Genomic DNA, 27,797 nt, shown 5'->3' on the forward strand with positions numbered 1-27,797 from the left:
AAATGATTTGAATGAGACGTTTCCTCATTCAGGGAGGTCTCATTTCTGTTCATGAAAAGATTAATCATTGTAGTCTCTGAAAACTGGTAGAATGCATTTTAAAATGCGTTTTTTTTAATACGGGAGCCACAAATATAAAACTTCAGTTAAGAGCTGAGACTAGTATGAAAATATTTAGTTCTTTGCACATCACTTTATGCCACTCTGCACACTGTTTTATATCTGCTGGGCAACCACAGCTTTAAGACTTTGGTTCCTGAAAGCCACATGTATGTAAAGAAAGAGTTCATGCCAAACATGATTACAGTCACATTTTTTATGGAGATGCTGCTGAGAGGGACAAGAGGAAGCTGTCAGCCACAGAAAGCTTCTAGCTTTATCATGAAGGCCTTTGTTTACCAGGAAAACGGGTTACAAATTACCCATTGGACAATGTAATTTATAAAATACATTTTTATGCAGTCGGTAATTTTGAACTCTGTTTACCTATTTTAATGAACCTTTAATTACCTATTTCAAATGGTAGTTTGTTATTCTATATAATAAAAGGGTAATATGCAAATAGACCAAACGGCAGAACAACTGAACAACCAATCAAAGTGTAATATGCTGATATGCTAAGGCTGCTCAACTGCTTGTTATGACGTGCACTGAGCACCAGGGAGCAGTTAACTGGTCGACCAGTCACTATGACGTGCACTGACCCCAGGGGGCAGATGCTCTGACTGGTAGGTTAGCTTGATGCTGGGGTCCAGCTGATCGGGACGGAGTGAGATGGGCCAGACATGCCCTGGAGCCCTCCTGTGGTCCCTCCCTAGCCTGATCATGCATTGGTGGGGTCCCTCAGCCTGGCCTGCGCCCTCCTGCAATCTGGGACCCCTTGGAAGATGTCGGAGAGCCCGTTTCAACCTGATCCTGCAGGCCACTCCCCTTGGGAGGGTGCCAGATGCAGACTGATTGGGTGCGAGCCTGTGGCAGGCACAGTGGGGCTGGGATGAGCGGGAGCGGCAGGTAGGAGCTGCAGGTGGCATTGGACTGCAGGTTTCAGCTCGATCTCTGCAGGACACCCAGAGGGACCCCACCCATGCACGATTTCGTGCACCGGGCCTCTAGTTATTTCTATAATAAGTTGGTTATTAGGACTCTACTCTGGATATAATTTTTTTTTAACATGGTTTCTATAGGAAAATCAGATCCAGTTTATAATAATACATTTTCTGGGAAAGTAACCTGGAGCTTTATTTTTTCAAGATACATGGAAAGGAACATCCAAAACTGAAATAATTCTTTGGAAGGGGAACTGGTAGCAATTCGTTTCCTCTTGGCATGTCCGCACTTTTAAATGTCGTATCGTTCGTTACTTAGCATTGTATGTTGTGGTATATTCAGCAGTGCCTAGGGGCTCCCTCTGTCTAATCTTATTAAGAAAATCAGCCTGCTGATCATTCTCTTTGGAAAAATCCAGGTTCTCCAGAAATCTAATTACAACATTAAAAAAATGAAATTGATACTTTATTCCCCCTGACTCAGGATAATATTTATTTGGCTTTTTTATAAGCACGTATCTATTTGCTGCTGTTGGCATTTCTTTTTTGTCCTGAACTTTTAAGAAAAAATGTTTTATGAAAATCTTAAACATATAATACAAAAGTAGAAAGAAGAGTACAATGAACCCACATGGGCCCATCACCTGACCTCAGCAATTGCTGTGAGCTCCCCCTGCAGCATCCTCCCCTCCTCCCCGTTATTTTGCAGCACATCCCAGCTGCTATAGCCTTTCCTCCACAATATGTCCGTGTTTACTAGTACCTCTAACAAGATAAGGACTCTCTGCTTAGTAAACACAGCAATATAATAGACATTTTGCTGTGCTCCTAACATATTAACTTGCATGACACATGATGCACAGGAAGCACATAATTGATTGAAACAGTGCCATTTTATAAGCGTCACTAAGATATAGATGAGCTGTAAGCCAGCCACTGACACCTAACATTGTGGTGGTGTCCTGGCTGCATAAGAAATGCTGTAGTGGGGGATTATGAAATACTATAATGCTGACTCTCTGTTTCCTCTAATTCGGGGGTTGACAAATTACTTCCTGTGGGCCTAGTCAGCCTGTGCTTGTTTGTATATGATTGGTGTGAGGGAAGAATGACTTGTCGTAATGGCTTGTGAGAAATGAAGGCTGCGAAGGGGCCCACCAGGCACCAGTGTTTACTGTCCGGCCCTTTACAGAAAAGTTTGTGGATTCCCGTGCAGTCTGACTAAAGTCCTGTTCAGTTGAGTGAATTAAGAACTGGTCTCCACATTCTGTGATTCTGTAATTTCTTGTACTTGGCCTCAACCACAGTCTTGTGGCTTCCAGACTCTGACACTAGATGAAACTAATAGAAACGACAGATTTTAATGACCTGTCAGAGCTACATGGAGACCGAGATCTGGCTTGATTTTCGCTTAGGAAAGTTTTTCCTACAACGCTTTTCCTTTTGGGGAAAGAATCTTTCCCCTTTGGAGTTCTTTTGTGTATGTTGGTCAGTTTGAAGTTTGTACATCTGTATTTTATCAAAGGAATACGTCTGATTGAAAAGGTGTCGCATGCAGTGCTTCCAGTGCTGTGCCCCCCCCCCCCCCCCCCCAAAGGACAATGGGGTGTTTTTTTATTTTTTTAGGGGGTTTTCCTGGATTTTTCTCCCCCTCTTTTAGAAGGAGAATAAAAAAGTTATTTTTACTGCTATTTCTAGCTTCTTTCAGTTTTGTAAAATGTTGACTGACTTTCTACTGTAGATGAGGATTTATTCTCTTCTCTCTTCCATTGTCAGTGACTATTTTCCCTGTATGCCTGTTTCTTTGCCCCATAAAGTCATTGGTTTTTTGATCAATCACGGTCTAGTGTTAAATTGTTACAGCCACATACCTACTGTACAGTGATCCACACATTTCCTCTCCTGTTGAACAGGTTTTTCTCGATTTACTGAGTATCTTGTTGGCTTTTTTTGTGAATTGACCAGAGGTTGTTCCCAAACCCCTTCCAGTGTGTCTCAGTACATCAGCAATCTGTTGGTTTGACCTTTTTTTCTGGGAGACCTGTCTCTTGGGGTCCCCCAGCCTGCTACTCCTGGCTGATTGGTTCATCTCAAGACCCCCTGCCAAGCCTGCACTGTGTGCATCCCTGTTTCCTCCTCCTGGGTCTCACTGAGGAAGAGTGCCTGGCAGGATGCCTTTTTGAAGCTGTATGGCGTTTTGCTGGCTTAAAGGCTATAAACATAACTTAGAGTTAGAAGTCACTTTTCCAGTTTGTCAGGATTCCTACTGAGAAGTCCAGCCCTTCCCTTCCCAGAGGAGCTCTCAGGACCTCTGTCTCAGGCTCTGGAGTTTTATTGTCTGCTCTGTCTCCTTGTGCCAGGGAGTTTGTCAGCATTAAATTTTTTGTTTCTAGTAACATTTTAAATTTCCGAGTGTTTCGTTTTGTTCTTTGGACATGTAAATATTCCTAGTGTTTCACATTGCAGCATTGTCTCTGATCTCTTAAATACTCATCCAGTCCCAGGGTGAGTGTTTCTCCACGTTCCTTTTTTCCTGTCCTGGCTGCTGTTACAGGAGGTTTTCTCCTGGTATCTGTCGGGCAGTGCTTGGCTGTCTCCCACCTGGGGACTGCGACGATGCTGTTCGGTCCTCTGGACTCAGTGGGTCGCGTAGACCTGTGGGCTTCACCACAGCCGAGTGTTTGGAGGGGCTTGCTGTGGGGTTGCCACAGCCATTGGTAGTGTCTCTGGTCTTTTCTGTTAGCTTACAGGTTCACCAGAATGGAGTCCTCCAGCTCGCATCTGTTTCCTCGATAGGAAGGAGGTCTGGTCTGGATGGGGAAGGGGGATCTTTTGAGAGAGGTGCCTCCTCCCTTAGCTGTGAGTGGCAGGCCCCTCTTAGGTGGTGAAAGGAGGGGGGCTCTCTCATGTACATTCTCATTCCCTTTCTCTCCCCTCCTTTCTTATGTACCTGGCACCTTTCATTCCTGCACTTTTCTGAGGGTCTGAGCCTGCTCAAGTTGGTGCCTAGCTGTGGGCTTTTAGCAGGCATTTGGCAGCTTACCATTTACTGATTTGCTATTAGTATTTTAAATTATGGATAACATTTTTCTTCTCTGATCCCCTCTCCCATTTCTATCTTTAAGAGTTTATACCTTTTAAAAATCATTTCAAGTCACTTTAGTGGTGTTTTGGAAAGAAATTAAGATAAACGTAGGTTTAATTCACTAAGGTCCACTAAAAATCATGCTTTTAATTTATTTTGCATTTATCTTTGTGACATAAATTGAAGGTTATTATTAGGTAACAAATCAATGGAAATATTTTTCCAAATGGTTTCCGTGGAGAAATAGGCATGTGTCACAGATGAATGCATGATGTCCTCAGGGCACGGAGAAAGCGAACACATTGTACTTAACATTCATGCTTTGGTTGCAACACAATATGCTTATATTTGTTTATGTATTAACTAGAGCACCTCGAGATGCTGGCGGTGCTCCAGTCTGACCCAGCATCCTCGTCTCCTGCCTGCAGACAGGGTGCCACCATGTCCCCCTTGTCATGGCTGTCCACACGTGTTTGTGTACAGAGCTGAGGGAAAGTAGGATTGTAATGAGCTTATATCCACATGTTGAGATTATTCAATGGCCTTACCTCAAACTAACAAAACTAGAGTCAGGAACCAAAATACAAGGATTCTCCTTTGCCTTCTTAACATTAACCATTCCACCGCAACTTTCTTGGAACCTAAAGCTTCTCTTGGTATCTAAAAAGCATTGTACTTAACATTCATGCTTTGGTTGCAACACAATATGCTTATATTTGTTTATGTATTAACTAGAGTACTTTTTTTTTTAAGTTCCAACTTACTTTTAGTTGGCCAGTTCTTTATTAGTTTTTTTCTTAAAATCCCAATGTCCTATATGAATTTTCTTTTCCCCTTGCTGCCACTGTAATTCATTTGGCTTCCTTGAGGGAAAACTCTCTCATTGGTTCATACTTAGGTAAACTTTTTGTGGCTTCCTTACACCTTCCTTGTAACTCTGTAAGCAGTGCCCTGAAGCAGAGATACCCGTGGGCGCAGGGAGCAGCTCTGGCCCTGTAAAAAGTTACTTCTGTCCTTACAGGACCGTGACTCTCGACCAGGCAACAGACAGTGCAAAAGTAATTGGAAAGGCCACACTGAACATGTTCCACACATTGAAGCTAAACATATCGGACATGAGAGGGGTGAGTACACAGCATTTAAAATGCTTTCTGTAACATGGTTTTCACTGGAGGCCTGATCTGAACATGGCCATGGCGGGTGTGGGGTTTGCAGGTTTCAGCTCCTTTGATAGAAACTGAAAAACTCAACTCTCACCTGACCCGATCTCCTTTTTCAGAGAAAATCAAATTTGTTCTGAAATCTGTTTTCTGCCTAGAATAATTTGATATCTTCAGTTTTTGTAGCACTTTCTTTAATTAACCAAGGACTCATTTTACATGCATTATCTTGCTTCCTATTCTTGTTTCTCTAGAAATAGAAGGGACTGGGAGGACTGTGAATCTGCAGTTCTTGTACTTATCGGGTTCTTTTTAATCAGAAACATATGTCTGATGAGGGTGACTAGAAGAAATGTGAAAACCTAGTTTCCTTAAAGATGAACCTTGGCTGGTCCCGGTGTGCGCGCACGCGTGCGTACAGGGTAGTTACTGGCTGGTGTGGGCGTTGTGGAAGGACTGGGGTGCTGCTGCAGCAGCCGTGACTCAGCTTCTCCCGGCTCTGCTGTGCTGATTCTGTGCTGGTGCAGGGTGCTTGTCTGTACAGATGCCTGAAGGGTACCCGCTGCCCATCCACTCCCAAACCCATTTTTTAATATTTTTTATTTTATATGAAATTTCCAGGTAGACTATCTGCTTTTCAAAATTTTTTAGAATCTTATTTTAAAAACTTGGCTGGCAAGAACTTTGGTGAGATACAGCAGCTCCCTTTTTGGCTGTTCTGTGTGAAGAGATTGCTGTATATGGGTAGAAGTGGATCCTGAAGGTGGAGGGACTGTCTGCTCACCAGGTAGTAGAGAAGCCATTTTTGTAAAAATCATGTAGAAGGCTGATTAAATACTTTAACGTTATATTCTAGTAACAGGAGCAGAAGATGTAAAAAGAGGATTGGCTGAGAATTTTGCTCAGTTGACTTCATGTTTCACTTCAGTTTTCCTAAAAACATACTTTCTTCTGATTCTAGGTTGGGATTCAAGTGAACCAGTTGGTTCCTGCTCATCCGAGACTTCACGCCTGTCCCAGGCACGTGCCAGCTCAGCCAGATCCCGGTGGCTCCCACTCTGTCCTGGACCTCCTCCAAGTTCAGAAAGCAAAGACATCCTCAGAAGAAGAGCACCAGGAAGGTGGGTGGTGGGTTGGTTCTGCCTGGGGCCACTGTGTCCTTAGGAGAGCCGTTCATTGTAAATGCTGTCTGGCAGGGCTGTGTGTGGCCCTTCAGACACAGGCTGGCAATAGGATGAGCATATTGAAGTCTGTGGATCAGAGTGCCCCCCACGTGCCCAGATGAGCTGAAGAGGCTAGTGTATGCATTTTCTCTACTTTCAGTATTCCTGGCTGCCATGGATCTGGAAATCTCATCTGCCTCTAGAACTTGCACGTTCCTGCCATCTCTCTCTACACATCTGACATCTGCTGTCAGCCCAGTTACGAGCAAAGCCGAGCCTTCGGGGAAATGGAATGGTCTACATTCTCCCATCAGCTTAAAATCAAAACTGAACCTGAGTATAGAGGTCCCATCACCTTCCCAGGTATATTTCTATAATTAAGTATGATAAAAATGCAAAAGTAGTTTTACAGTAGGAACGACGTGTTTAATTTCCTTGCCAGTATAGTCAAGAGAGAGAGAAAAGATGACTCCTTAGGGCCAATATATACCTGAATTCCAAATGCCACATGATCAGTGTAAGTGAAAGATTGGTGCTTCTGCAGATCTGCAGCCCTTGCAAGTTGTAAAATGTTGGATGACAACCAGTTCTTTAACTGCCTTCGTGACAGTGTCCACCACAGGCACTTCCGAAGCAGAGCACCAGCACTGGCGATCACTAGAAGCCTGTGACAGCAGGTGCACAGTTCACTGGGAGGGGTGACCTTCCTGACCTCGCTGCTCACTGAGCTGGTGTGCGCTGTTGGTGTGGCGTGCTGCTGCAGGCCGATGGGAAAGCTGATTTCTCTGCAGCACTAGGTGGCAGAGGCTGAGAACATTTGCCGCTGGCTGTAGGCGAGGGAAAGGGCAGGTATGGGCCTGAGTTTTCAGAAAGTTGCTCCCAGCAAGGTCAGATCGGCCTGCCCAGCTCAGGAGCTTCGTGCTTCCTAAGGGATGTATGCGGTGGGTGGAGGGAGGAAGGACCTGGCCAAGGGAACAGGGATGCTAGTAGGTGGGCTGGAGCAGTTAAGCTTTTTTCTAGCTGTCTGCTCTCGGCCTAGAATTATTTGTGCTTGGGGGCATAGAGTTTCCTGTCTGAAAGGCCAACTTCTGGCCTTAGAAATTTGACATATTTGCCTTTGGCAGTGGCCCGTGCCCAAGGGTGGGGTCAGATTTGAGCTTAACAGAGGCTCTTCCTGTGTGGACTGACCTGATCCTGTGGGATCGGCCAGTTGTGTAGTCTCGTCTCCAGTGTGTACATAGGTCACCTTTAGAACCACACATTTCTACTCAGCCTTCGGAGGCAGGAGCTTGGGGGTGGCTTTCCTGGCCTGGTTATCTGCACCTCACCTTATCTTCATTATCCAAGATGTTAAAGTTGAGGTGGAAGTGAAGTATGATCTCTCCAAACACATCATCTCTGAGCGTGGTGCAACCTTGCACCCTGTATTTTACAGCTCGATCAGTCTGTTTTAGAAGCACTCCCGCCTGATCTCCGGGAACAAGTAGAGCAAGTTTGTGCTGTTCAGCAAGGGGAGCAGCATGGTGACAAAAAGAACGAACCAGTAAATGGCTGTAATACAGGAATCGTGCCACAACCAGTGGGGACAGTTTTATTACAAATACCAGAACCTCAAGCATCCAACGACGACATGGGAATCAACGTAATAGCCCTTCCAGCATTCTCACAAGTAAGTTAAATATAGGGTCTTCTGCCAGTTTAAATGGCCCCACCCCCCTGCTCCAGCTCAGGGCATGTCTTATTTCCTTTGCCTTTGCACCTCAAACTCTCCTTAGTCTACACCACGTCCATGGGGGGGCGGGAGGACAGGGGATAGGGTCGTCTTATCATCATCTGTAGGACAGATGGACAGCAGCCTCTCTTGAAGCAACTGAGGGCTGAGAAGAGGGAGGCTATGGCACATGGATGTTCACAGCTTCTACCCAGAACATCCTGTTCCCGTTTCACCAGCCAGAGACCACTGATGGGCTGTACTTGAGAAACAGGGTGCAGAACTTAACTCGGGAACAGTGACACAGTCCAAGTCTGATGTCTCAGAAAACATTACATACGAGCCGAGCCTGTGCTTCTTGCCCTGGTGACTGTTTTTTTTTAAAGTTCACTTCATACTCAGAATTGTATTCCTTATTCTCATCCTAAAACCCCATGAGGATTTAATGAGCCTTAATATTGAGGACCTGTTCTGAATTCATATAGATCAGAAAAGTATGATTTAAAAATAATCGGTTTTGTGAAAAGTATAAGCCAGCTGCCATATAGGATCAACTTGTTTGACTTTGAACCTCTTTTCCACTAGGTGGACCCTGAGGTGTTTGCTGCCCTTCCTGCTGAGCTTCAGAAGGAGCTGAAAGCAGCTTATGATCAGAGGCAGAGGCAGGGAGAGAGCAGCGCGCACCAGCAGGCAGCCAGCACCGCAGGTGAGCCTGGGGAGTGGCTTCCAACAAGGAGCATGCGAGAAGCGAACCATTGTGTGTAATGGCCAGAGTCTCAGCTCTTAGTCATGTTGAGAGGAACAGAACAAGTAGACAGTATAGTAAGTGATATAGTCCTAGTTAGATTGGTGTAACTTCTTGACTTACAAACACCATTCTTGACTTTTTTAAGCCTTTAAAAAAACAAAGATGCCTAAATAAGTATTTTCAGAAATCTTTTTGCATAATTGCCAAGGCCATTGTCCTTTGAAACGGACACATAAAAGGATGTAGGTTAAAAACAGACTAGTGCTGATGAGCCGCTTATTTCTATTTCACCTGCCGAGTTTTCATTGCATCCTGTGAACACAGTTATCAGTAAGCGGTGGTCGAGGAAGCGGGAGAGCAGAGCCTGCACCTCTCTGCCCTCATCATTAATGCCTCCCAGTCTCAGCTAGAGGCCTTGTTGGGGGTGCATGCGCGCAAGGGTTGGATTTGAGTGGGGGAGAGAATCCTTATTACTATCCAGATACCTTGAGGATCTTATGTTCATGTTTTAGTGCCAAAGAATCCGTTACTTCAGCTGAAGCCAGCCTCAGTGAAAGAAAAGAAACGAAACAAGAAGAAAAATCCCATCAGTTCCCCCAAAAAGGTCCAGAGCCCTTTGAAAAACAAGCTGCTTAACAGTCCCGTAAAAGCTGTGCCGGGGGCCAGCGGGAGTCCCCAGAAGTTAATCGAAGGGTTTCTGAAACACGAAGGTCCTATCCCCGGGAAGCCGCTGGTCAGCTTTATGCTTCTTAAACTTTGACCTTTTACTGAATCTTAATGCACTTGATGTTGTGTAAATACAGCACTTTTATCATTTGTTTTCTTAACAGGGAGAACTCTCTGCTTCTACTTCAGGTGTGCAGCCTTCCCCATCTGGCTGTGTCAGACCCCCGGCACCCAACCTTGCCGGAGCCGTCGAGTTCAGTGACGTGAAGACACTGCTCAAGGAGTGGATCACCACCATTTCAGGTCGGCTTGGATGGGCAGAGCCGAAAACTGATGTGTAATGCATGGTCCTGTGGTTTCAGAACATGACAGGCTCAACTATGTCGATGGTGCTCATTTTTCTAAATCGGATAGCCTTCAATCAGCCAAGTACTTACACTGGTTGGGGAAGTTCCCTCATAGCCCATTCGACTGTGTTGTTGTAAAAACGCAGTTTCCTGTCCTACGAACAGGCGGGCTGGTTCTCATTTGAGGTCTTTCCCCTCTAGATCCAATGGAAGAAGACATTCTGCAAGTTGTGAAATACTGCACTGACCTGATAGAGGAGAAAGACTTGGAGAAACTGGACCTCGTTATAAAATACATGAAAAGGTAACTAGTACTTCCATCGAAGGTGAAGTGGCATGTCACGGGCTAGTGGAGGGAGGGCAAGGCTCGAAGTTTTGTAGTTTCTGGCAGTCGGTTGCCTTACCTTTGCTCTCCAGGGTTAATGAAAAAAAGGTGCCTATTATTTAGAATCGCAGAGAAAGGAATGCCGTAATATTGGCTGGGTAATAAAGTCAAAATGAGATTGTTCCCCTTGGGATTTAATATAGTTTAAAACCAAGGGAAGTCCTTTGGAATGTTCGAGAGTTTGCCAAAATCGATTGATTCTTATATTAAAATGTTAAACTGATTCTGAAGGAATCATGAGCCTTTCCTGATGTTCCTCTTTCCCCACCTGTAGGTTGACGCAGCAGTCGGTGGAATCAGTTTGGAATATGGCATTTGACTTTATTCTTGACAATGTTCAGGTGGTTTTACAACAGACTTATGGGAGCACATTGAAAGTTACATAGTGTGAGCAGGGAGCGTGGTGCTCTCGCTGCTGTGCCATAAGTGCTTGTGAGGTATCTACAAAGTGCATGGTAGTAATGCTCTGAGTTTTCATAATTTCAAATTTCTTTTTGAGCAAGTGTTTTGTACATTTCTTTTCAAAAAGTGCCAAATTTGTCAGTATTGCATGTAAATAAATGTGTTCTTTTACTGTAGTATAGATTCTATTTACAAAATGTTTGTTTATAAAGTTTTATGGATTTTTACAGTGAAGTGTTTACAGTTGTTTAATAAAGAACTGTATGTATATTTTGTACAGGTTCCTTTTTGTGAATCCTTTAGGAACCAGATCCGGAACCGTTTGTTACACCATGGGAACAACCTGCAGTCCAGACTCGTGCTGGGCTCTGTAATTCCCGAGAGGGCCAGGCTGGGTCTGCTGCTTCCGGACAGCCCCCCCGCCCCCCCACCCCCCACAGGAACACAGTTAAGAGCCTGTTAAGAACATCTTTACTTCTTCCAAGTGGAGGAGTTTACATGTGGTGAATTAGAACACACAACTGAAGATTAAGTTTCTCCTGGGAAAATTATGCCCCACAGGTGTTTAGAGGTGTTTTTCTTGCCTCTATTGGCCCTTGAGGAACTTCAATAATGACGAGTGGTACAGATTTTCAAATGTACATAAAGTATTTTTATGCTATGTTATGCAATAACACTTTAAAAATATAGTTACTTGGGAACATTTTCTTCAAGTACCTACACTGACTTCATCCGACACTGTTATAAATAGGTAGTCAGACCCTTGAGATCTGTTACAGGAATTAATCTTATATTGAGGAAAGGACCTATTACCCACACTTTTCAGGAAAACCATAAAACTAGCTATAATCAGATTACTGATATAAATGAGTCATTATGACGTCTCCATGACAATTTAGAAGCACTAAGCCCAAATAGTTATCAGTTCCGTTTTCTAATCAGAAAATGTATGCTTGATAGACTTTCTAGGACAAAATAGACCAAGATTATTATATAAAAACTCCTAATGTTAACCCTGTGCTGGTACACAAGGTTGGAGACAGTTCATAAAATAGTTCTTATCTTTAAAAGAAAAGAGCTGAAGACTCATGGGAGAGAAGCTACGCTAACACGAAGGCCTAGCAGAGCTTTCTAGTGAATGTTCTCTTTATTGGAGTTCAGAATTGTGCTGATTACAATGGACTCATGACTAGACAAGCAGTCAATAGCAGTCAGCTACACTCTACACCATGGTTTCACACAAAGCAGATAAAGAAATACCAGAATACCTAATTTTCTATTTTAAAAAATCCAAAGAGCATATGGCTGGGGGAAAAAATGACTGGGAAGGAGATGCATAAATAAAATAGTATTTCTTACATCAAAAGTCCCAAGAATCACAAAATCTGCAGAAGCTTGGTTAATCAAACACTGCAGTACTGATTTAATCAGTATAAAATCCAAAGAGCTTTAGATCTGTAATAAAAATCCAAATTTGGGGAAGGGCAAACTTTAAAACAGCAGCAGGTAGGGGTGGGGAAGGAGCGGGCATGTGGACAGGCACCTTGGAACTGTGGGACGTGTATTTGACCACTGTCAAACCAGTGTAAGTTTCTTGGTTTCTCATGGAAAACATTTTATACATCTATTTTTTTCCTTCCATACTTAAGTGCATCAGTGTCCGGATACGTCCATTCCACTTTTTATCCTGTTTTTCTTGCATTTACTCTAATTCTTGCCCCATGTGGAAAAATTAGATGATTTCAAATACTTTCTTCAGCTCCACAATAAGCTGCCAGTCACTCTTCTGCATCTCGTCTCTGAACCAGTCTTTCAGAGCATCGATGGACTGCCGGCTGATCTGCAAAGGACGAGGCACGGGCGACATCAGAACAGAATGTAACCCACAAGTGCCCAGAGAAGCGGGCGGCCAGCCGCCCCCAGATGCCGGCCACTCTGGACACCGAGGCGGCGCTGCTGGGCGAGGGCTGCAGGGGGACCTGGGAGACCGGCAGCCCGCGCTGTGAAAAGCTTTCTAGACGGCCGCTCGACCCATCAAGCCCACCCACGACCAGTCCCTTCAGGTGCCCCTCTGGCAGGGACTTACCTTACTGACGAGAATGTCTGTAGCTTCAAAATGTCTCCCGTACATTTTGGGGGATTCACCAGGAATAGGTTCTATTTTCACACAGACTTCTTGTCCTTTTTTTGCAACATCCACTTGTTTGTGGTTTATTTCAATACTTGTTACTATTCCAATGTCCACAAACTGTCAAATAAGAACAGAGGGCAATGTAAGCAGAGGAATCCTGCCCGTTGCAGGCACCCGAGAGCCGAGCCTGAGGAAAACCAGTTGCTGAGCACGAGGGCCAGTGTCAAAGCCTTGGCCATGGCCACCATCTCTCCGCAGTGGAATGTTCTCGTTGATAAACTGGTGATACAGCACAGTCCCCCCTGCCCTTCCCGAGGTGGCCACAGCTTGGAAAGCGCTGTATGCCGTTTCCTATTTCTGTCCCACCCTTCAGGACAGGTGCCCAAGGCTCAGAATCAAGCATGAGCATGGAGTGGCTGCTATGAGCAAGGGGTGAGGAGCTGGGGATGAAGCCAGGGAGGCTTTGCAGGTCCACGTAAGGACTTTACATTTCATTCTGAGGATGAATTATGAGCAGCCTAGTCTCAATTTTAGGGGTGGGGGGAGCATCCTCTGCTTGGGAAGAGAGAAAGGGTTGGCCAGTCATACAGGAGACAATAACTGCAAATAAACGTCCTAGCTCAGCCCAGAAATGGAAACTACAGGAATGGTCTGGGGCAGCGTCCTGCACCGGGAGGAGGAAGAGATGCTTATGCTCCAGAGGCATGTGGCCCCCACAGACCAAACTGGATAACTTGGCCAAAAGTATCAGTGATGGATTACAACAGCAGAATTTACAAAACCAAACAACACACGAGAAGAGGGGAGAAGTGCTAAAAAGCAAAACAGATGGATACTTAATGAAAAGGTCAGGGGGGTGAGGGCTCTTTACAGAGGGAGGTGGGTGATAGAATCACAATTTTGCAACCATTTATGTAATGCTTCTGGGATAAAGGCTGAGGAAGAGGAGATCATAGGGACTCAAAGTCCCCCACAGACCACAAAGGGGAAAGGTGTGTCTCTAATGGAGAGGCTGAGCTGGCAACACACAGCTCCCCCAGCAATCAGGTCACTGACAGTGAGCACTTGGACATGCAGGATCCTTTCCTTAGTCACGAAACCAGACAAATCCAAGTGGAGAAATGCCCTGTGAAGCAATGGTCTGTCTGGACTCTTCAGGAAGGACGGGCTGCTGATGATGAAGACTGAAACACCCAACAGCCAAAGGCAGTGCACATAAAAGGATCCGGGACCAAGCCAGCAGGTGGGCAATTGGTGAAATGTGAAAGGGCTGTAAACTGCAGTCTTCATAACTGATGCACTGGTGCTAGTAACCAAGATTGACTAAGGAATGCTGACATTTAGCAAGACTGCAGTCTAAATTACACAAGGCGACACGCTCTGCTTGGTATAAGTCTTTTGTCACCATTTCTGGACTCCCATTTACTGCTTAAGAGATAGCACATTGTTCTTAAAGTACAACTAGCACTTACATTTTTGCTGGGGACACACATGGGGGTCCCTTGTTTCACCTGACCTGCTTCCACCGTCACGCCCATCACGATGGGGTCTCGGGAATTGAAAATATACTGAGGGAGGATTTTCATCTTGCAGGGAAATACTGCTATGTGCCTGAAAGAAAAAAACAAGGATTTTAAAGTACAGTCACTTAAACTAAAAAGCAAGTACAGGTGAACACAAGGCTGCTTTCCCAGACCCCTGCAGGCAGCAGGGACACTGTGCTACCCGGGGGTGTGCTCAGTCCACAGCCACCTTCTGTGGTTCCTTCCTCTCCTCACCCTCCCCTGCCCATCAGGTCTCGGAGAAACTGCCCCAAGGAGCATCTGGTGCCCAGACTGAAGGGCTTGAGCTACAGACGGCACTCAGGTCTTAGAACCTCGGTGGGAGCTCCTCTCAGGGTGGCGCGTGGCCCACATGGAGGCTGTTCTGGGGACCCGCAGGCATCAAACCACATCCTCCTCTTCTCTGGCATGCTCCCAGATCAGACGATCCAAAAGCATTTCCCTGCTCATGAAGCAAAGCTTCAAATGCTTTCACAGCTTCTTAAAGTCTTAATTAAGCCTTCTCACGTCAGGTTTCACAATCTACAGTGAACATGTCTGTCTAAATCCTCCTTATAGTCTGAACTTTGAGAATATGCCCAACTGAGTCATCACTCTGAGGGTGACTCTGCTCTGAGCCTTTGTGGTATCTGGCTTGGACTATGGGAGCCTCCCGATGGGCCCTCATCCCGGACTCCAAAATCCATCCGATGCACAGGGTCCCACGTGCTCTGGGTCCTGCCGACTCCTCTGAACTCATCCCTCCAAGGGTTTCTGTGTGGGCCACTGCCCAGCGTTGTCCTCACTCGTGTCTGGGTGGCTGGATCGTAACCTAGATCTCAGAGGGGAGCTGCCTCCCAGCTCTCATCTGGGCCCGCCCCTGCTCTGTTTTGCTTTTTAGCACTTCTCCCCACTTCTCGTGTGTTCATTGCTTGTCTCTCCCCTGAGCTCCCAGAGGAAGGGAGTGTCAGGGGCACTGCTGACTCTAGCTCCTGCGAGCGCCTCTTACACTGAGCTCCTGGTCAGGTCGGCTGCAGGCCCAAGCTTCGCTCCCTGGAATGCCTCCCTCGTTTCAGTCCCTAGGTTCCCCATTCCCGGCAATCCCAGAGAAGGAAGACAGTCCCCAAATGGAGCAGCTACCCCCATGGAAGAGACTTCCGTTTGCCAAACTGAAAATGGAAACCAAAACACAAGCCAGGAAGACTCCTGAGGATTTGTCCCCGCACGGTTGGGAGGGGTTGGGGACGGGGCCACGGGTTACAGCACTGCAGGTACAGCCTCCAGCAAACACCATGCTTCTGCTGTCCACACACCTTCCTGCTGTTGGGCAATTCTCCAATAGCCAACTTCATCAAAGACCAAAGTAGGGAAAATCACCAACTTACTTAAATTCCTCTTGTTTCTGTTTCTTGTAGTCTTGTCTGTATTTTGTAAAGGCATCAAATAAATGATAAATAATTTCTGCACTAAAAATTCTAACTCCTAAACTATCAGCCATTTCTTGTGCATCCCGTTCGATTCTCACATCAAAGGCCAAAATGACTGCGTACCTGGAAGTCAGAACAGGGGAGACAATGAGAACGGTGCACACCCCAAGGCGTGTGCACAGAAATCACGGGCGAAGCCTCTGACAGGAGGGCGGGTACTCACTGGGGGTCATGCTCCAACATCACCGAGGCCTTCATGACGTCTTTCTTATGGACGGGGCCGATGTTGATTCCTGCGTACTGGAGACAGGTGCCTGCACGTTACCTGACCACATGGCAGAAGCAGCCCACCACCAGCCACCACGGACCGCAGTCCGGTTTGGTTACTTACCGGCACTTCTGACGTTCTCAGAAACTCCAGGAGAGCTTCCAAAGAGCCCAGTGTCGACGCCTGCACATAAACTCCTTTTTCTTCTAATTTGATAGCATTTAGTGTCTGCTTTAGCTCATGGATCAATTCATCCTGAAGAAGAAATTGGAATTTATACGGCTGTACATACAACTCCACCAGCAGCAGCCTAGAGTATTCTGAAAACACAAAACCAAGGCCTACAGGAGCCGGCACTGCAGAACCTGAGCAGGAGTGGAGGGCTCTGGGGCCACATTCGAGCTGTGTCCAACCTCGCTTCGCCGTGTGGGGTTTACTAACACTGAAATATGCTTAACCTCTGCTCAACTTGGCAAATAAGGCAGATAGGTGAGAGGAACGAAATAGTCCAACGGCTCGGCTCAACTGTCTCAATTTTGAAATTACCCTAATCTCGCAGCCCTGTCCTCCGTCACTGCTCCTCTGAAGGTGAGGAGATTCTAAGTAAAACAATCATGTTGATGCCAAGAAGATGCAGGTGTCCATGCCAACCTGGGACTGGCCGACGAGGCATGCCCACCCTCTTCTCCCTGCCCTGGGCCTGGTGCAGCCTGAAGAGTGATTGCTGGGCCCAGCTCACCAGACCAGCCGTGGGCTGAGAACATTGGTATAAACTGTGGCTCACAATCCGCGTTTGTGAAGCTGCTGGGCTCATGCGGCATCTGCTCCTACAAACAGGCACACCGGCTTTGAGTGATTCCCAGGACCTAGTTCTGCCCACATACTCGGGCATCTAAAATCAAACAGCTTCTGGACTTATTTTTTATTTAAGTGAAATGTGTATTTTAGAATTGTAGGGCACATAAATATTACTTATGCCAATTCGTATGATTATACAAACTAAAGTAATGGGGGGGCGTTTTAAACTGGAGTAATTTTTTAAAAAGTGTCAACTGTTCGCTAAGAGGCCATTCCTAGTTCGAACCCCTCGGCCCCACGACAGGTCAGGTGGCTCCAGAGGAAAACCACTTACTTTAAGCACCGGAATCTCATCCTCCTTGTGCGCCACCAGCAGGGGTAAGCCAGCCAGCGTCTTCTCCAGGTCTTTGCCGAGAATCTTCACGCCCTGAGCTGCTTCCACCTCTTTGTGCTTCTCATACTGGTTCTGCAGAGACCAAAGCACGTTACAACCATCGGGAAAGTGCTCAGCACCAGGAGAGGACGGAAGAGACAGTATTTCCATGATCTTGGGGTAAAGATTTCTTAAACTAGACACAGAAAGCAATACACAAAAGCTTGATAAAATCGACAGTAAAATTAAGTAGTTCTGTTTCTCAAGGTGCCAGAAAAAGAGTAAAAAAAAGTTACGGAATAGGAAAAAATGATGCACTAGCTACCTACCAATCAGCCTGATACCCTGACTAAACAACTCGGAAATGTGCTAAGGAGAAACAGTGCCAGGGCACAACAGGCATTTCACAAAGACATTCAAATGGCTATAAACAAAATAATGGCCACGATGTTTCAATCAGGCAAGTCCGACCTGGAACAGCAAAGAGCTACACAGCCACCAGAATGGGAAAAACAGAAAGAATCAGCATCGAGAGCTGAAAGATGTGAGTAATGGACACAGGTGGGAGTGCAACATCACTCACTGTGGACACTGGCCTTCCCTACTGAAGGTGGAGCTAAGCCCAAGCAATGAGTCCGCCCTTCACTCCTATACACACCCTGGAGAAACCTGTGCAACCGCCCCAGGAGACAATACGCCATGTTCACAAGTGTTGGCAATGAAATGTACAACTGGAGCCAGCCTGCGCTCTCCGTTACCAGGAGAACAAACTGACCACAATGTACTTGTGCAATGGCCCACCACACACAGCTAAGGGGAACCACAGTGCAGCAACACCCATAAATCTTTATTTTTTGACTGAAAGCAGTAGGATACAAAGGGAAAATGAGAATGACACGATGCATAGAAAGTCCATACTTTTTAAGGGCGCATCCTCAGGTATGGAAGCTGTAAGTCAGAGAGCAAGGGTACTCGTTACTATCATGACAATGGAAGCACGGTCCCCCTGGGGCAGAGGGAGCCGAGTCCAGGAGAGGCACACAGAAGGCTTCCCGGTGTCAGCAGCGCTCTTGTCCTTGATCTGGTTGTCTGCTTCCTAAAAACTTATTCAACTTTTCTATGTTCTGTGTACTTTTCTGTAAGAATGTCTTATTTAACAATAAAAGTAGTGATGAAAAATTACTAAGCAATGTGCTTTAGTTTTTATCAAGAGCTTAGTTGGCGAATAAGATTCTGGTCCCTCCTATATGCAGACCTCTAACATAAAGTGGGGGAGGGGTGTGTGTGTGTATGTGTGTGCGTGTGCGTAGTGAGCCAAGCAGCACTCAAAATGAGGAAGTGACCTCAGCAGTTTCTCAACATGAAAAGTCCCCACAGGTCACTGCTGATCACCACGGCTTACCTTCACTCGTAACTCCTTCATAGGTGGAGGCAACAGGAGGCCTCGGATCTGAGTTACGATGGGCCCTTCCACTCCGGGAACAATAATTGTATCTCCTTCCTTCAAACGGCCATTGATCAATATCACATCTATAGTGGTGCCCATTCCTGGGAGAGCCTTAACCTAAGAGACATGGTTGCAAAGAAGTATAAGCTACAACGCGCCATGCCGATTAAATCTAACAGCAGTAAACATCCCCACCCAGGACTCTACTATTAAAAATAAAAACAAAACAAAAAAATGATCGCCTGCCAGGTAACCTTACCTCCATCACCTGTGCCCGCAGCTCTTCACAGTGGGCTAGCCTCTTGCTCAGCATGGTCTGCGTCAACTCGACCAGAAGGTAGATGAGGCTTCCCATTCCATCACCAGTATGTGCAGAGGTAGGTACCAAGGACACAAAAGTGCGGGGATCTTTATTCTCATAAAACAAAGCTGCATTCAAACCCTAAAGACATAAAGCGCAAAATCACCCACAAGGCCAAGCTGTGGAGGGCCATCCAACAGGAATGCTTAACCCAACTAGAAGCTGAATGAGCAAATGGCTAATCCTGAAACTCGTCAGAAACACTCAAGGAAAGGTCATGCATATCCTGAGGCATTCATTATGTTTCAGAAAAAGTTTCTTCCCAAGTTAACTCTGTTTTTAAAATTTAAACATTAAAACTACCTAGAGATCTTTGAAATATGCACTTTCTGATTTACAAAGGAAAAGGTCTAAGGGGAAAGAATAAAAGTCATCAAGTGCCAGGAATAGGGGAACAGAACCAATATTAGTGACAGACAAGGCCATGAAAGAAAACGCTGCTCCATGATGCAGCCTCTTCATAATGAGTGGACGGCTTTATTACCTGCTGTGCAAATTCCACTATAATAGCCTTTGCTCGCTCCTCAAATTCATCTTTTGTATTCTTTTTCTGCTTCTTTAAAGTGGCCGCCACATCGGACTCGGGGCTTTTTTTCCAATCATACAGCCTATCAATCTGGAAGAGTTTTTCACAGAAAACACTTAAAAAGGTTAATAAATGCTCCAGAAAATTCCTCGTGTTAATTATATTTACCTATATTTTTGTGAATTACTCATTATTTTATTGCACCCAAAGCCCCTGACAACCTGCATCCCCTCCTAAATTAGAAACCGCTGAGTCCTGAGAGGTGGCCATTTGTTTGCAAAAGACGAGATCCCAGAATGACCCAGCACCACCACCACATTGTTGCAATTCCAAAATGGCTTTGTATCAATAGCAGACAGGAACAAGGATCAATTACAGCAAATACCATCACCAGGAAAATTATATACCAAAAAAATTGAAAATAAAAAATAATTATTCCCAATCTCAGAGAATAGCCCATTTTAATTATTCTATTGCTCAAACTGGCCAAACCGCCTAGGGTAACACTATTTATATAGAATACAAAAAACACAAATTATAAGAGAATTTCTCATAAATTAGATTGTTAAGCCCTGGCCAAGTGGCTCAGTTGTTTGGAGCATGGTACAGTACACCAAAAGGTGAAGGTTCAATCGCCAGTCAGGGCACATACAAAGATTGCAGGTTTGATCCCGGGGAGCATGTAGGAGGCAACTGATGGATGTTTTTCTCTTTCTCTCTCCCTAAAATATAAAAAAATTAAAAATAAATTAGATTTTGTCAAGATCAGAAATCTTTACTCTTCAAAACACATGGTAAAGAAAATGAAAAAAACAAACAAGAAAACGCCAAGTCCTGACTACAAGAGTTACCTGCAGTAGACATAACTGACCAAGGAATTATATCAACAATATGTAAGAAACTCTTAAAATTCAATACAACCCTAACTGGTGTGGTTCAATGGTTGAGAGCGCTGGAACACTGAAGGGTTCATCCCACAACACCGGTATGTGCCCTTCAGTGTTCCAGCGCTGTCACTCTAACCATGGAAGACAAGCAGTCAATGTGTCTCTCACATCTATGTTTCTCTCTCTTTTTCTCTCCCCCTCCTTCCACCTTCTCTCCCACCCTTCCTCCCTCCTTCTCTGAAAATCAATGGAAAAAATATCTTCTGGTGAAGATTAACAGCAAAAAAATTTCAACACTAAAACAACACTGATAAAAAATGAGCAAAGGATTTTAAATAGATACTTCACAAAGAGAGAGGTGGCAAATAAGCACAGGAAAAGATGCTTGATGCCATCAGTCATCATGGAAATACAGATTAGCACTGCACACTTATTAGGATGGCTACAAGTCAGCAAGAGCGTGCAGGAACTGGAGCTCTTAAGCACTGTGGGCTAAAATGTAAAACAACTGGTACATCCCTTTGGAAAAAATGTGTCATTTTCTCACAAAGCTGAACATACATATACCATATGACCCAGCAATTCTTGTGTACAAATGTTCGCAGCTGCTTCATTAATAAGTAACCTAAAATAGAACTAATCTAAATGTCCTTCAACGGGGAAATAAAGTGTGGTATTATTCGGATAATAAAATGTTACTCAGAAATAAAAAGGAACAACCTATGATATATGCAACAACATGGATAATCCTATTATAATATGAATAATGAAAAATGCCAGACTGGAAAGATTACACAGTGTCTATTTCCTTAACGTGAATTTCTAAAACAGGTAGACTAGTCTATAGTGGCAGATCAGTCTCTGCTTGGAGTTGGAGATGGGGGCAGGCTAACTGTAGAAGAACATGAGGGAATGTTCTGGGAATGCAAAAATGGTCTATATTGTGAATGGTGGTGGTTATGTGTGTGTGTGTGTGTAAACTTGTCATTCATTTTGAACTTACCATGAGTAGATTATATGAAAGTTATCTATCCTATATAATAAAAGGGTACTATGCTAATTAGACCGGATAGACCGATATCTTCCAGATGTTCTTCCTGACAAAGCCAGGGGCATGGCCGGCCTGCAAACCCCCGGTGGCCCCTCGCCCAGGCCAGCCCCACCCCCCAGCAGGAACCCCCGCCAACCCGATCCAGGACCGCCTTCAGGGCAGGCCAGCTGGCCCTGACCCGTGCACCAGACCTCTATCCTATACAATAAAAGGGTAATATGCAAATTGACCCTAACAGCAGAATGACCGCTGGACCAGTCACTATGAGGCACCCTGACCACCTCTCAGTCTCTTCCCCCGGCTGTCAGGCACTGATCACCCAATGACGAACAGGGAACCAGGGGTGGATGGCAGCAGGGGGCGGGGCTGGCGAAGATGTCCCTGATTGCAGGCCAGGCCTAGGAACCGTCCTGCGTACGAATTTCACGCGCCCAGCCTCTAGTACTAAAATTAAAGAAGCATTCTTTAATTATATATTTGTTGATTTCAGAGAGGAAGGGAGAGGGAGAGAGATAGAAACATCAATGATGAGAGAGAATCATTGATCGGCTGCCTCCTGCACGCCCCCCACTGGGAATTGAGCCTGTAACCCAGGCATGTGCCCTTGACCAGATTCGAACCTGGGACATTTCAGTCCACAGGCCGATGCTCTATCCACTGAGCCAAACCAGCTAAGGCAGAAGCATATTTTCACAATTTAATTTTTCAGAAGCAGAGCTTACCTTATTGAGTGCAACAATGAAGGGACATTTTTTAGATTTCAGAAGGTTAATAGATTCAATTGTCTGGGGCTCCAAACCATGCATGATATCAACAACTAAAATAGCAATATCACAAAGAGAGCTGCCTCTGTTTCTCAGATTACTGTTGAAAAGAAGGAAAAAGATGCATAAGTAGAAATCTTGAAATAAAATTTTACTTCAAGAAACTTAAAATTTTAATTTTTTTGTAAAACCTAAACAAAAGAACAAAATGAAGTACATGCATTAAATTCAAGTGCCATTCATTAGCCCTTCACTTTACAAACACATATCTGACACCAGCTGGAATGAGTTAGTTTCCAAAGTAAATCCAATATTTCTGCCAATTTTACTGACGAAGGTTTTTTTTGTGCTAAGGAATATGGTCAAGAGGCTACGAGGTAAAATTCCACCTGCAATGGGTCTCACAGGAGATAGACCAGGAATGTAATAGGATTTGTTCTTCCAAGTAGAAAAGGCTTCTCTCTATAAAAAAAACTAGTATGTAGCCCTGGCCAGGTTGCTCCGTGGTTAGAGCATCGGCCCTTGGACCAAAGGGTCTCTGTTTCAATTCTAGGTCAAGGGCATGTACCTCGGTTGCAGGTTCCCCAGCCCCAGTAGGGGGTGAATGTGGGAGGCAATCAATCGATGTGTGTGTGTCTCTCTCCACCCCTCTCCTTCCTCCCTTTTATTGTCTCTAGAAATCAATGGGAAAATTGTCTTTGGGTGAGGATAAAATAAAAAATTAAAACAAAAAAACAAGTATCCAAATAAAATTAGTGAGGCACAGAGGAGGATTGGTAGTTATCAGAGATAAGTAGCTAGAGATCTGCAGTAGAAACCACAAATCTCAAAGTATACCCAGCGATTCAGAAGGCTCAGACTTCACTGACTGGACCTTCAGACTCACGGTTTCCAGCAGTTTGCTTGTGGACAAAAGAATCCCTGTGCTCTCACCTGAAAGACTCATGGCCAGGGGTGTCAATAATCAGCATTCCTGGGATTCGTAGGTTCTCTCGGTCAAACTAGAAAGATGGGGAAGAGGGAGAGCTTAGGGAAGCCAAAATAGTAGTGTATTTACAAACAATTAGTTCACCATGAACACTTGAAACTATCACCAATTCCTTTTCTAAATAAACTATTTTGAAAACAGTGAGTCGACCAGCAAAGCATAACAGTTAATATTTTCAATAGTATCAAAAGGGGTTTTGCAGAAAAAATGGAAACAAGTAAATATTCCCACCCTGGCCGGTGTCTTAGTGGTTAGAGCATCATCCCATACACGAAAAGGTGGCAGGTTGCAGGTTCAATTCCCGTTCAGGGCATGTGTGGGAGGCAACTGATAGATATTTCTCAAATAAATGTTTCTCTCTCTCTCCCTTCCCCCCTCTCTAAAAGATCAATGGAAAAAAATATCCTCAGGTGAGGATTAACAAACAAACAAAAACAAAAAAAAGGGAAGAAGACATTCCCTTTGTTAATATTCCCTGAACAGAGTATTAGCAATAAATGACAGAGTGATCATCTGAGAGTGATTATAAAAAAGCTGACATGTAAAAAGAGGTTCTCGAAGTCTAGAAAATTTCTCTGGTCCAATTTTAAAGCAATTCTAAACTCTGAAAAATATCCCAAGTATGTGTTGAAGAAAATGTACCACATCAACCTAAAAGAGTAAAGAATAAATGAAGGGTAGCAGTACAACAGGCCTGAGAGGGACATTCTCTTAAGCCAGTGGTTCTCAACCTTCCTAATGCCGCGACCCTTTAATACAGTTCCTCATGTTGTGGTGACCCCCAATTTCATTGTTACAAATTGAAAATAATTAAAGCATAGTGATTAAGCACAAAAACAATATGTAATTATATATGTGTTTTCCAATGGTCTTAGGCGACCCCTGTGAAAGGGTCGTTCGAACCCCAAAGGGGTCGCGACCCACAGGTTGAGAAACACTGCTTAAGCTAAAGAGTAGCACTGACCAATAAATCTCTCTCACATACACAAAACAGTTTTTACTTTATCTATACTTTTTGACAATCTTCAAATGATTTTTTCAAAATCTTATCTCCTGACCCAGTTTAAAAGAATGATTCAAATGTAAAACATTTCAAATTTGCATCCTGGTGATCCTGAATCAACATTCACTGAGCACCATAATCATTTCCACTTCAGCATCTGGAATGCAAACATTTATAACTGTCATATGAACATTATCCGGAGAACTTTAATACAGGCCTAATAAAAGTCATGCTCTTCAACTATGTCCCAATATAACACCAGATTTCAAGTCCTGGCACCTGGTGGAATAAGCTGTTAAATGTATTTTGAAAATCGGTGGAATAAATTCCCCAATGACATAGAAATATCAGGTAAAATATCACAAAAGTAAATTACAAATTAAAAAACTATAATTCAAGAAAACTGTCCTAAACTACAGATTTTCAAGTACACACTGAAGAAAGACGCCACAACTGGAAACTGACCCAGAAGCAACACCAAAATGAAGAAAGACCACGTTACTTGTAAGAAGATGAAAGCCAGCTCGTGATCAACCCTGAAGGGCAGTGCATGTGGGAGAAGAAACTGGAGTAACTAAGATGCTAAGGAAAGAAAGTGTGAGCCAAGCATTTGCATGCAGCCAACGGACGGCCACAGTGACTCTTCAACATTCAAACAACGCAAAGAACATTATTGCCATTATTCCTTCCTTAGGAATCTACCAGAAAGCAAGCTTCATAAAACACAAGCACACAGAACCAACACTGGAGAGACAGACTACACACTAAATGAAGACCAATTCAGGGACAAAGGGAGATGACACTGATAAGTAATAATATGTGCTGTGTGTGTCTGTTACTTATTGCTTCTCAGTTCTAAATTTACCAGTTTGACCTGCTCTGTGACAATGGAACTGGGGAATTATTTGCCAGGCGCAGTTGCAGGTCCGGACAGAGTTATTTATATATAAGAAAAGCCTGGAACATCATGCTACACCAGAGCCTGGATGCAATAAAAGACCAATAAGACAACCAGAACTGTATCGAAGAGGCTCAGGAGCCAACCACAGGGCAAAGATGGAACTACCTCAGCACGATATAACTGACATGGATGAAAACACAGTAAATATGTTTAAATCCAAGAGTTTATAATACAAAACCAAGCCAAAGTGGTCACTATTTTGAAAGCTGATGAAGTATCAGATGCTTATCTTTGTCTTTCCTATACCTAGTAACAAAGCAGTAGATTAAACAGAGTTTCTCTACAGAAGTAATCCATAGGATGGGTTGAAGGGTCTTGAATATCAACATTCTGCGACCACTAACACAATAAAAGCTAGAGGTTACTTTAGAAGTTACTCCAGGGGGAAAGAAGACTGACCAGAAAGGGGCAGAGTGCTTCTGAGGGAACTGGCAAGACTCCGTTCTCCTAACATCGGTGACACAAAGAGTGTCTGCATTAATCATGATTCATTAAGTTTTACATTAATCTTATGTGATCTTTATTGTGTTATAGTTAGCATAAATAGATAAAATATCTCCAGAACAGAGAAAATAAGGAAGGTAAAATACATATATGTAATTAATCTGATATATAATTTGATGGGGGAGGGAATTCAAAATTTTGTTGTTGTTGTTAATCCTCACCCAAGGATATTTTTCCCATTGATTTTTAGAGAGAGAGTAAAAGGGAGGGAGGGAGAGAGGAGGAGAAACATCAGTGTGAGAGAGAGACACATCGAATAGTTGTCTACTGCACGAGCCCCAACCAGGGCCGGGTATCGAACTTGCAACCCAGGTACATGCCCTTGACCAGGAATCGAATCCAAGACCCTTCAATGTACAGCCAACACTCTAACCACTGAGAGACACACTGGTCAGGGCAGAACTCAATTCTGAAACATGGAGCTAGGTGGTAAAAGTGTTAAAACATGGAGGGGAAGGCTATACTAACTTCAGAATAGTGATGATCTCCTGGAGTAAGAGGAAAGGAAATGAAATATGATGGGTCCTACAATATCTAATGTTTTATTGCTTAAGAAAGATCTGAAGCAAAATAGGACAAAATGGCATAGTAATTATGAATGGTGAGCATATAGGTCTGTTATACTATTCTGTTCTTTTTTCTATGCTTGAAATAGCTTACATCTTTTTAGAGAGTAAAACATATGAGATACAGTATACTTACATTTTTAATCATCTTAGTCTGTTCATTAATAGCTTCAAGGGGAACATTGGTGGCGCCAATTTGCTGGGTGATACCACCTGCTTCACCATCCTGTACATGCGTGTGACGGAGCTGGGGCAAGACAGCAGATTCAGGTTTGTATTTCAAAATGCAAAAGGAAGCAAACACAAAAAGGAAGTAGTAACGTATTTATTGTAAAGAGAACTGCATATATGTGCCATGGTTTATATTAACTTTTCATAAGTCATCATTCGTTTTAAAAGTTGTATCAACGCATAACAGCACTTTCTTACCTTATCTAGAATTTTTGTCTTCCCTGTGTCCACATGTCCAAGTACACAAATAACAGGGGCTCGTAGTTTTTCCGTATTTACATTTTTACTATGTTCAAGTCGCCGTTTCTAGGAAGAAAAAAAAATCTCAGAAATAACATTTCAAACCCTATCATTATTTTCCTTTTAATGATTTTGCCTTGGCAAGAGAATGCCACAACCTCATCCAAGTTCTTTCTTGATTTAAGTACATGTAACTGCATTTTACAAGATGAGCTTTACAATCTGATTTCCATCACAGTCCCTCTGAATAAAAATAAACCTGGTTACAGTAGCTTTCAGAGTAGCACTGTTAATATGAATAAGGGCGATGTGAGATGTTGGCTCAAATTTCGAGACACTTTTGCACATGACTAACTTAATGGAACAGAATGAACAGAAAAGAAATTGCTCTTTCTTCCCTAGCCGGCGTGGCTCAGTGGATAGAGTGTCAGCCTGCGGCTGAAGGATCACAGGTTTGATTCAGGTCAAGGCATATGCCGGGGTTGCAGGCTCGATCCTCAGTAGGGGGCGTGCAGGAGGCAGCTGATCAATGATTCTCTCATCATTGATGTTTTTATCTCTCTCTCTCCCTTCCTCTCTGAAATCAATAAAAATAAACTAAAAAAAAAATTGATCTGTCACATTTACTATACACAACAACCTCTAACTTATGTGGGGTTATATAAAAAGAGGTATGCTCTTGCATCCTAAATATTTCTTTAGAACTTCAGAGTTGTAAAACAATTTACAGTGGGGCCTTGACTTACAAGTTTAATTCGTTCCGTGACGGAGCTCGTAACTCAAATTATTCATATGTCAAATCAACAATGAACAAGTGAGACACATGATGCTGGGCTGATGTTGTGGCGTTCACTGTGACGTTCGTGGGGTACGTGAAGCTGGCTCGTAACCCGAATTTTAGCTCGCAACTCAAAGCAAAAAATCGGCCGAGAGACGGCTCGTATCTCGAAAAACTCGTTAGTCGGGACACTCGTAAGTCAAGGCCCCACTGTATTTCAAACCTGTCCAATGTACAAA

The 27,797-nt window shown here is 44.0% G+C and overlaps 2 protein-coding genes and 1 long non-coding RNA gene across 16 annotated transcripts in view; 1 reads left to right on the plus strand and 2 right to left on the minus strand.

The window, feature by feature from the left end:
* The window catches only part of REV1 (REV1, DNA directed polymerase), an 85,247-nt gene extending 74,259 nt beyond the window's left edge, over positions 1-10,988 (plus strand). For 8 of the 14 annotated variants that reach the window (XM_006097736.3, XM_006097737.3, XM_023761475.1 and 5 more), the window contains 9 exons: positions 5,153-5,255; positions 6,253-6,412; positions 6,615-6,817; positions 7,890-8,123; positions 8,751-8,871; positions 9,426-9,646; positions 9,744-9,882; positions 10,128-10,230; positions 10,586-10,988. In XM_006097736.3, coding sequence (XP_006097798.1) covers positions 5,153-5,255; positions 6,253-6,412; positions 6,615-6,817; positions 7,890-8,123; positions 8,751-8,871; positions 9,426-9,646; positions 9,744-9,882; positions 10,128-10,230; positions 10,586-10,697 — 1,396 coding nt within the window. In that variant the 3' untranslated portion in view covers positions 10,698-10,988. Of the gene's footprint in view, positions 1-5,152; positions 5,256-6,252; positions 6,413-6,614; positions 6,818-7,889; positions 8,124-8,750; positions 8,988-9,425; positions 9,647-9,743; positions 9,969-10,127; positions 10,231-10,585 lie in introns of those variants that run through there. The other 6 variants (XR_002831415.1, XM_023761476.1, XM_023761477.1 and 3 more) reach the window with 6 other exon arrangements.
* LOC106698661 lies at positions 6,856-7,921 on the minus strand. Its single transcript, XR_001350034.2, has 2 exons — positions 7,783-7,921; positions 6,856-7,281 (listed from the first exon to the last, which is right to left on the minus strand). It is a non-coding gene; the product is annotated as an uncharacterized LOC106698661 (long non-coding RNA).
* A 179-nt stretch (positions 10,989-11,167) lies between the features above and the next one.
* The window catches only part of EIF5B (eukaryotic translation initiation factor 5B), a 51,893-nt gene continuing 35,263 nt past the window's right edge, over positions 11,168-27,797 (minus strand). The window contains exons 11-24 of the mRNA XM_023761472.1: positions 26,739-26,846; positions 26,446-26,556; positions 23,221-23,288; positions 22,246-22,387; positions 19,544-19,675; positions 18,958-19,140; positions 18,654-18,815; positions 17,213-17,344; positions 16,204-16,335; positions 16,036-16,112; positions 15,771-15,935; positions 14,317-14,455; positions 12,800-12,961; positions 11,168-12,553 (exon numbers count right to left, since the gene is read on the minus strand). Coding sequence (XP_023617240.1) covers positions 12,446-12,553; positions 12,800-12,961; positions 14,317-14,455; positions 15,771-15,935; positions 16,036-16,112; positions 16,204-16,335; positions 17,213-17,344; positions 18,654-18,815; positions 18,958-19,140; positions 19,544-19,675; positions 22,246-22,387; positions 23,221-23,288; positions 26,446-26,556; positions 26,739-26,846 — 1,821 coding nt within the window. The 3' untranslated portion in view covers positions 11,168-12,445. The remainder of the gene's footprint in view (positions 12,554-12,799; positions 12,962-14,316; positions 14,456-15,770; positions 15,936-16,035; positions 16,113-16,203; positions 16,336-17,212; positions 17,345-18,653; positions 18,816-18,957; positions 19,141-19,543; positions 19,676-22,245; positions 22,388-23,220; positions 23,289-26,445; positions 26,557-26,738; positions 26,847-27,797) is intronic.

This window comes from Myotis lucifugus, unplaced genomic scaffold, assembly GCF_000147115.1.
Source record: "Myotis lucifugus unplaced genomic scaffold, Myoluc2.0 scaffold_210, whole genome shotgun sequence".
Lineage (NCBI taxonomy): Eukaryota > Metazoa > Chordata > Mammalia > Chiroptera > Vespertilionidae > Myotis > Myotis lucifugus.